General features: G+C 31.9%; 1 protein-coding gene across 2 annotated transcripts in view; it reads right to left on the bottom strand.

Moving 5' to 3' along the window:
* Positions 1–3,571: 3,571 nt before the first annotated feature.
* Positions 3,572–10,566, bottom strand: part of LOC108747167 (suppressor of lurcher protein 1) — a 274,868-nt gene continuing 267,873 nt past the window's right edge. For both annotated transcript variants that reach the window (XM_018484468.1, XM_018484469.1), the window contains 2 exons: positions 8,270–8,517; positions 3,572–4,161 (listed from right to left, as the gene is read on the bottom strand). In XM_018484468.1, coding sequence (XP_018339970.1) covers positions 4,079–4,161; positions 8,270–8,517 — 331 coding nt within the window. In that variant the 3' untranslated portion in view covers positions 3,572–4,078. The remainder of the gene's footprint in view (positions 4,162–8,269; positions 8,518–10,566) is intronic.

Genomic DNA, 10,566 nt, shown 5'->3' with positions numbered 1-10,566 from the left:
TAAATCATAAATTAACTATGTAATTAATTTATGCGTATATGCTATAATAAATTAATTTCTAATCAATCAGTTGATCACATAAGTACCAATCATAAAACAAATGCCATTGTTTTGGCGCAATGGGATGGTAACAGAGAGATTTATACTTTATACTTTCTCCGACTGTCAAAGCTGCGACCTACCGCTTCTCATATTGGCTCTCTCGATTCGTGAATCATTAGTATGGCTTGAGACAGTATGGTATGTATAGTGACAGTGGTTGACACGGGTCGAATGTAACAGTATTTACATGGTGATAGTTACATGTAAGCATTTAATAGTGCCAATTAATAAATATTCAATTTGCTAATAGTGTTACTCTCCTCTTTTCTTTTTCCTTATTCTCCGTTAACGTGGGAGCAATAAAAAATGAAAATGATCCCCGATCACACATCATGCACGCAGTTTCTCTTGTTTCTCGCACACAAACACTCAAACACGTACAAGTCATACTGTGTGAGCATATTTTTCTTGCAAAAATTAAACAAAAACTTTTAGGAAGAATTTTTTATCAACATATATTATAAACCTATTTAAATTATAAAAAATATTATAAATCTATTTAAAAAGTACTCGACGTACGATAGTCTAACGTACACAATGACAGTATTGCTACCTAGTTATGTATCTATAGATACACAATTTGATATCGAGTTCATAGAAATCCATTCTCATTCCTCACTTGTATTATCTTCCATGCTGATTTTCTCCATACGTACGAGACATGCTCCTTCGACACATCGAGTTCATGCTTTTCAACATGATTTTGTGTAAATACAGTCAATAATTCTAACCCACGCTCGACGCACGGAGAATTGTTAGAATACGACACTATCTGGTTGTCATAATCGCTGTAATAAGCTCGAGGAAATACATCGGGCCTATAAATTTACTAACTTTCTTTTGAAATCATTTTTTTGAGGAAGTGGAGGAACTTAATGTTATATTGACGCATTCAGCCGAATCTACAATGAGTTCTTTTCTCCTACTCCACAAGTTGTATATGTGTTGACCGTCATATAAATAATTTTACAATAGACTGAGATTCTCCAAGTCCAAGTATTGTATTTAATTATACCTCTATAACGAAAAGCCGCATCAATATCAACAATTTTCAAAACGGACATTCGATGCACGCAAAAATGTACGAAATTAAGTACTAATTTTAAAACAAATTGACATCAGTTTTCGTTAACTCTTTGACACTTTAGTGGTATACCTATATATATTACAATGATATTTCTATGACTTTGTATAAAAAGAACTGTATCAAGTTATAAGTATGAAAGTGAAATCTATCTCTCTCCCTTTCTTTCTCTCTCTTTTATATATTAATAATTTATATAATAATAATTTCACAATATATCGTACAGAAAGAAACGTTTTTAATTTTCAAAGATATAATTTTGTATGACAATCTAATAAAATTTGATTAAAAAGAATTCAATCTTCGAAGGATCAATATTGCATTTTTTATCTAAGGCACTTAAAAAAATTATTTACAATATATATAAATAGAAACTCTCTACTGTTTACCATTGTCTTTCTTATACTGACTGATAAATTAGAAATTAATTTTTATTTTATAAAAAACTAATTCCATATATATCATCAAATATACATTTATATGTAGCTTAAACCATTAAAATTTAATACATATATTTCTATCCATTAGAATGTAATAGAATTAATAATTATATATTAATTTCAAAAAATATTTTTTGTAATAGATTTAATTCATTATTTAATTGTTAATCTAAAAATAATATTAATTCGGAAATATAAGATATCTAAAGCGTTTTTATACCTCATATTATTTAACATATTTTCTTTCGTTTTTAATAACAATTCTTTATGAACCTTTACATATTTTATCGGAAATCCGCAACAAAAAGGTATTATATTAATTAAAATCTTTATTTTTTCGAAAAACTATCGTAATGAACTATTTAATGTGTTTATTTTTTTTTACATTAATTTCATTTCAATTTACTTTTTTGAAAATTATGATTAAATCCATAATTTATAATGATCTGAAATCTATCAAACTGGAAAATAATCAATAATATACGATGTTATTAATTGTAATTTTAATTGGGGTGTAAAACATCTTAGATGATCGTTTACGTAAAAATAATTAATTAATTAGATTAATTTTGTTAATTTTTCTCTCGAAAATTCTTCTCTGAATTGTTTCCTAAAATGTTTATCAAAAAATTGAAGGCTCTGCTTTAGCGAGACAGATAGTAATAAAATACATTCCGTATAATATATATATTTAAAAAATTATATCGCAAAACGGTCAACTTCAGAGCAATAAAAATTTAATTAATGCTAAATATTAATAATAATTCCGACAGAAAATTAGATCAAAATATATATTTTACTATATTCCACACTTGTTCATACAGCTTCTATTTAATAAGAAAATTCGTTCAACTAATATGATTTTTACTGAATGCGATCGATTTTTTGCATCATAATGAAATTAGTGGTTACCAATACATCCGTGATATTAAATTGTGTAATATTGATGCAGTCCACAAGCTCAAAAAATGTTTCCAAAATATCCTTCTTTAATCCTCACCAGCCCGTAAATTCAGTCGATCGCGTATTGCTCATTATTAAAACATTCATCGCCGAAATCGCTTAACCGAACGCGCATTTTTAAGAATTGCAATCGTTAATCGCTCTCATATATTCTATTAAACGTGTCGCGATTATGTATTCTCACTGGATTCGAAATCGATCCAAAATTTCGTATTATTACGTACCTAATTTTTCTGTTAGTTTAACGCTCGCTCATTGAAACAGGATTTTTGATGATAAATATAGTATACTTAACTATACGCTTTCTAAGTTTTCATGATGCGATCGGCGATTAATAATATCTTCAGAACCTAATTATCGATTATGAATGTTCGCCATAATCGCGAATAATCAGACTTATTTTTGTTTCAAATGAATTAAAAAAGAACGGGAACATCACAGTCGTATAGAGGATGTATAGTAAAAGTCCGTTCGTATTTATGAAGGCGAATTTTCCCTATGGTATGTATGACTTTCGAGTGATATACGAACAGACAGATAGTTACAATGACTTAAAAAATTCGTTCCCCGCAAGAGGAGAAAAACTATTGAAGTGAGTAAAATCAGGTTTAAATGATCGTATAGTGAATGAAAACTTCCTCTAAAGCCAGATTTAAATACAGTAGTACGCGAGCGTGAACAAATTCGATTGAGATGCACTTGCTTCGATAAATGTAAACAATATCGCGTTGATCGTTGGCGCACATTCGTTCGCGCACGTTCATTCGGCTTAAATCTGGCTTAAGAGAGTGTGCGCTTAATTTCGAATTTCCTCAGTTGATTGAAAGAAACATTGAGAATCAAAAGTGCTTCGCAGCTGCGAGCTGCATTCAACTTTCAAACTATGATTAAAATTAAATTGTAAACGATAAACAGAGATTACGTGCACTTAAAACGCATTTGCTCAAATCGAAATAATGTTAATGAATCGTAATGTCTTTGCGCAGCGAGCCGTCCCACAAAAATTTATTTATTACTTCTCCGAAAGTAAAAATTCTTCTTGGAAGAATTAGTTGCCGACTGTAACTTACCCATGTGGGCTACTACTGGCAATTTAGCCACGCAACCAATTAATCCCACTTCTCCTGTTTACGGTACGGGCGACGAGTTCCTGATGAATGACATCGTCCGTACACGGTCGTTTCTCTTGCACGCTGTTTAGACGTAAAAGTATTTCACCGCTGATGCTTTCTCCTCGAAATAGTCGACGTGACGCGAACGAATGAGATAGAATGAGAAAGGATGCGTAGACAAATTTAAGACTTCATGTCCCGGTCGGATAATAGACTTGAGTAACACACTCCCTCCCGACAAATTTGTCAACGAGGTCGTCACTTTCTTCGGTGAGTTGAGCTATTGGCGACTCTGGATGGCTCTCGATCTTAAAGTTGCGGTTCGTTGTAAATTGAGCCAGGACTCGTCACCGCGTGGTCGCTGTGACTGCCTTTTCTTAATGCGAGCTTCCGCCGCCAACGAAGAGACAACTCGTGAACAGCAGCAGTAACAGCAACAGCGGGGGCGAAAGCGTGATACCTTTAATGGGGAGAAAAAAAAGAACGATTTCACAATTACTTTGACTTGTGAGCCCGATAATACAGCTCTTCATCATCAGGATCAACTTTCCTTTTTTCTTTCTTTTTTCGCAATTAACCCCGTGGAGAGAGCCGTGCGGTGGCGTTATCGATCCACGTCTGGCCTGCATATGGAACCACGCGCGTGATAACTCATGTTAACGATGGCATAAATAGTAATATACATATCGCACGTTTTGTTCGTGTTTACTCCTCGTGTATTTTTTTTTTTTTTTTTTTATTGCCGCACGTGGAGCGCGAAGTGGAAAAAATGCAGAGCGTGGGGAGCCGTTGTGACGTAATAAAAACGCCGTGATATTTTTGTAACAATTGTACATATGTATATGTTACGGACAATATGGCTAAATGCAAAAATTTTTTCCGGTAATCATTACAAATGAAAAAATTCCCCAGATTCTATAGCTCAGTCGTCCAACGTACGTAAAACAAACGTTAAATACGATAGATGAGTCAATAAGTAGTCTTAAGGTTTTGTTTTATTAATTAATAAATAATAGCATATATTTGAAAATGAATGATGTGTAACTAAAAAGAAAATAAGCTACGTTCACAGCTATGACAAACTGTCAAATTAATAATATAGTATAAAAATAAATATGATTTATATGGGGATAATGTGGCAATTTTGGATTCTGAATGCACTATAAAAAAAAAAAAAAACTGATGTCCGAAATGATACATATCAAACGACGAGAAGAATGGTTTAAATTTTCATACTGACACAGAATTTTTAGACAAGACATATATACCTTCCTTAAACAATATCTAATTTATATTTTTAACAATATTATGATTTGTGACATTATAGGAAACACTAATGTTCATGTTTGTATTTTTCTTCGGTTCAAATCCTGACATGACAACGAGCACGTATGCCTCGTACTTCTGTCTAGTTAATGTTTTAATATAATTTGTAATTTTTAATAATACTTGTTTTATATAATGACGATCAATCATCAAATTTTTACGTTCTTGACATATATGCGGCCAATATTCTATAATTCGCTCCAGTGAGGTGAGTCAATTGCTTTTCTATATTTAATCTCATCCGTTTTTAAATTCTAACTTTGCCTTTAAAGATCAATTAATGGACTGGCACCATCCAGCTGTTTAACTGGCATGGGATTATATGGGAGAATGGTGGATCTCCTCACGACTAATTTATACTAATTTATTTCATCGTTTTATTGTAATACGATACTGAAGATAGCTAAAATATTAGCTGAAACGTCTATTATACACATATATATACTATTATATATATGTATGTATATATATACATATATATGTTTGTAAGATTGAATTTATTTAATAATAGCGCAATTACTACACTAAAAAAAAATATATAAATCCTAAATTTCAATAAATATTTATTTGAATGGTACCAACTAACTATTTATTAAATATAAAAATATCTTTATTTGTATAAAAAACATTTATTGATTTAACAATCACTTTTTTTTTATTAAGTAAATAATTTATTTATTGTAAGTAAATGTTTAATTGGCAGTATTCAAATAAATATTTGTTTAAATTTAGGCTATTTTTTTCCTCAGTGTACAGCGCCAATTCCCATTAGCCCTTTGTTTTCATTTATTTAATTGCAAATATAATTTAATTTCTACCCGAAACAAAAAAGATAGTTTTAGATGTATCTTATAAATCTTCTATTTAATTGCAAATGTTGTTTTATTAAAAAATATTTCTATTCAAATATAATTTATACGAATTTTGATTGTATGTTTTCTCGCTTCCCCGAGACGTTCAATCTGTGATAGTAACGACGAGTGAACGGAAGCCTTAATTTTTCCATCAAAAATCAAGATGCTTTATAATACTTATTGACTCATTTCACATTTACTTTTTCTTTTCTTCAGAAACTCGAGCTTTTTTTATTGCCCATTCTATCATTATCAAATTCGATCATAACGACCTATTTACCAAACTAATAGCGAATCTTGTTACGCTGGTTTGTTCATTATGCAATCTCACGTTGGTGATCATGCAGACAAATATTGCAAAGTTGACGATACAATCTAGAATATTGAAATTGTTGCTATATAATCTCGCGCCTTGCGGATGAGGAAAGTGGGACGCGACATTATTGTTGATTGCCTATAAATATGCGTCACATCCGGCCGAGTCCTATTTGCAATTTGTTCCGCGACAATGGCGGGCAATTTCAGTTGATCGCGTATACCGGTACCGTTGTGACAAAGGTAATTCATATTATCTGATTTCATCGAATCAATTTCTCAAACATCGCGTAATAAATAAAATTCAATTTTGCATAATTGTACAACACTCGCAGTGCAACAATGTTCAGATAAAAAGCAAGTCGAATAATATTATTATTACAGAATGTTAAAACGAAAAAACTCTTTTCTTTTAGAGATGACGCATGACGCAGTTTCAAAGAAGAATTATTAGCGGAATCGATTACATCCGATCGATCGGATCAGTAGAGAATGATACTCGTATAATAACGTGTTACACGATTCATACATTTTATACGTTTCGTATACAATCCCGTTGAGCTTGCACATTTTTCTGTTCTGCAATTGTTACCACTCTAGAACGGCATTTAAACGACGACCGAATGCTCGAAGATGTATTTCGAGCTATTAAGCCCAGAGGCACCAGGGCTACTCCAACCATTGGGCGTGCAACAATGCTCCAAGTTGTAACAAAAGTTTCACGAATCCGAGGTATTCGACCCCGTTTGCCAGCGCGAAACGAGTGAATAACGGGCTTCTCTCCGCGCAATTCGATTTGACGAAACGGGCTAAAGTACACCGCCTTAATTCATTCTGCCTGCGCTACCTTTTCCAGGCCGCTTCTATCCATTTACGTTGCCGCGCGCGTGACTTTTCGCCTCTTCGAGAAAACGAGAATGCGAATGAACGGATCTCCGTACAATTCAGAATAGATCCCTTCTACGGGGTTTTTGCCGGCCTCTCTTGTCGGGCTTTCCTTTATGTTACAAAAGACTCAATTATTTTCTAGAATATCCGCTGGTGTTTTTTACAACGTGCGCGTATGTACAGTAAGAAAGAAGAATCAAGTGAAATAACTGTCATAGAAATTGCGAACAAGACATTTAAATAACTAGAACATAATGACTCCATCATGTGGTTGTAGTTGTCTACGAAATGTACAAGTTAGAACCGTCAAGAGAACTTCGTTCGGTTGAGTTTTTCAGAGACCGTATTAATTCTATACAAAATTCATCGTATTTCAAAAATTATATTAAGTCTAGAATTCAGTTAAATTCAAATATATTGTACTTTTAACTATAATATTGCAGACAAATCTTTTCTCTTTGACAGATTTATTTCTCTCGAAAGCTTTGAAAAAGAAAAGATTTCTTTCTCTCGCGCGAGATTCTGTATATATCGTGTCTCTTTCAGAAAAAAAAACCTTTATTCATCTGCCATTTCAACTATCCACTTGATATATTTATGTCAGAATTAAAATGGGATATTTACATAATAATAGAAATATGTGAAATACTGCGCGCTCTCTTGTAAATACGAAGGATATAACGAATATTGCATGATATACCTATCTATTGCAGTTGCAACTCTACACCACGGCTCACATTTTTCCATTTCCAATATCCATCGTAAATAATTGTATCATCGAAAACGAGCGAAATGTATGAACTTGAACGTTTTAAAAAATTGTACACATATGAACTTACACGATAAATAATAAATTTAACACTTCAGTTCAATCAGGAATCAGGAATCGTATTGCAATTGTTTAATTATGTGTATCGGATTTTTCACGATCGCATTATTGAAAGATAGATAATAAATAGCAAATATACGAGTACATGTATATTTATTGAAAGTAAATAATATAGCAAGACAAATTTTTTGCGTGCATAAAAAGTATTTTCTTAACAAGACACATTTCCTTATATCTTATCAGATTCTTGAGTTACATAGTGTATTATGACTTAAAAAAATCAGAAGCTTTATACCTGCGTAGGTATAAAGCAGCGTCGTGATATAATTAATTAACTAATTTCACGAAAGCCTCACCGTGCCGTGCCGATCCGTTGCTTGCAGGTATCTTCATCGTGTAATTTTCTTCCTCGTCCAGGAACACGTAACTGGCATTAAAGCCCGTGGCGTCGAGACGATCGTTACTCTTGAACGTAACGCGGAAGAACTTCCTCTCGCTGTAAACGTCGAATTCTTTCAGTTGACCACAGTGCCTCGGATACTTGCGATCTCTGGTCATATAGTTTGAAAATTCAACATAATCGCTCGCTGATATAGCTTCGCACCTGGAAAATTCCACATCAATGATTTAACTTTTATTTTGCAAATAAAGTAAAGCTAATTGTTGATGATTCATTTCATTAATCGTTCACAAAAATTTGATATTGACAATATTATAATCAATATACTGCATAATTATATACGGGATATAAAATACATAATATCGATTGTAAATTTTGTTCACTGCTAATATTTATAGATATAATCTCAGCGATAAAAATAAAAGAGGAAAGCGTAGATCGTATTATTTTCAATAAGGGGAAATATAATTTATTTTTACAATGTAAACATTTAAAATTAATCGACGTTTTATATTAATATTTATATTACATTTATCGAAGCAAATGAATGGTAAATTTTATGGCGCACACATTGTTGTAATTACAAATATTTATTCGAGAGAATGCATTTTCTATCATTCGTGTATGCATATTTTTATAATTATTTTTCATATTATATAATTCTCTTTAATATACAAAAGTACTATTTTGATAACAATATTAAGTGTGTCATAATGAAATATAATACTATAAAATATATCCATTTTTATCACATTACGACAAAAGCTTTACAATTGTATTTCAACTTTTGTGTCAAGTTACGAGAATTGCATTTTCAATAAATTTAAATAAAATATTGCAATAAAATATAGATCCTCTCTCTCTCTCTCTCTCTCTCTCTCTCTCTCTCTCTCATTTCTTTCTACTCTGTATTAGGGTGTATCAAGTAAAATAAATATATCAATTTTCAATGAATTAATAAGATTAAGATTTGAGTAGTTAAATGACTCACTTAATTTCTCTTGCAAGTTCTGATAGTTCAGGAACTTTATTAGACATGCATTTCATTAAAGAAGTAATTTATATCTATCATATTCATTATCTCTTATCTCAAGATTTAATTTCCGTTTTTTATATTCATAAAAATCAATTTTTGATAGAATATACGTATCAATTGTATATATTTGAAAATACGAAAACATTAAGATTATGAATTATTAAGCATTTGAACTGGCAATAGCTATTCAGTTACGCAAACAGTTCTCACGTCTTTCCTCCAAAATACATTTTATGATACATGTACTATATATACATATACGTAGGGAGAATTGACCATATGGGACTTGAAGTAGTTAAACTACTTCAAATTTCTCGTTCAAATTTCGTGCCAAGTGCACGGTTATCAAACTGGCAACTATTTGTTATGTTTTGAGAAATGTTAAATCATAATGGTACAATCCATACGTCATACGGTTTGACAACTGCTTGGTCTGAAATTTGAATGAGATATTTGAAATGGTTCAACTCTCTCCTGTATATGGTCAAGTCTCCCAGATTCCCCCGTATATGTATTTTATACCTATAGATGTGGGTGTGTGTGTGTGTGTGTGTGTGCATTGTGTATATACATACACAGTGAGTCACAAAAAGGTTGCAACTCCTTTTTTTTATGCGTTTCGGAACTCAGTCTTGCTCGTAGAGCGATCGAACGTAAATGGTTAGATCCATAAGTAAGAGGACCAATTGCTCCGGTGAGCCAATTGCATTCCGAAATCCATCGAAAAAAAGGGGTTGCTTTCCTTTCTGTGATCCACTGTACACCTAATAGAAAATGGAGTAACAAAAAATTTCAATATTCAATTCTACCTCCGGTTGAAACATCGATAAAATTTGGATAATTTTTCTTAACGGTCTCAGCTATCTCTCAGTAATAAATTGCGTTTATAATTTTCTCGTCGGCAGTATTTCATAATTAATAGCCTATTATTCGCAGCATTCTAATGCAAGTATTATGTAGAGTATAGCAATTACATGAAGAAATATTGGCAAGATTCAATCTTCTACCTAATAATAGTAATTTTACTTGTTTCAACAATATTAATTAATGTATTTTGTTAATACTTTAACAAGACGTCGCGTTTCATTTAAGGGGAACGCTATCATTGTTGTCATACAAAATGCATATTGTGAGTAGCATAATAATATTCTATTACCACCTCATCGAGTATAATTAAAGACGACTGAGGTAGTGTTGCCTGGCAGATAAATAGAGAC

This window comes from Trachymyrmex septentrionalis, unplaced genomic scaffold (assembly GCF_001594115.1).
Source record: "Trachymyrmex septentrionalis isolate Tsep2-gDNA-1 unplaced genomic scaffold, Tsep1.0 scaffold196, whole genome shotgun sequence".
Taxonomy (NCBI): Eukaryota; Metazoa; Arthropoda; class Insecta; order Hymenoptera; family Formicidae; genus Trachymyrmex; species Trachymyrmex septentrionalis.
Note: the sequence above shows the minus strand (reverse complement) of the source record. Positions and strands in the feature narration are given on the sequence as shown.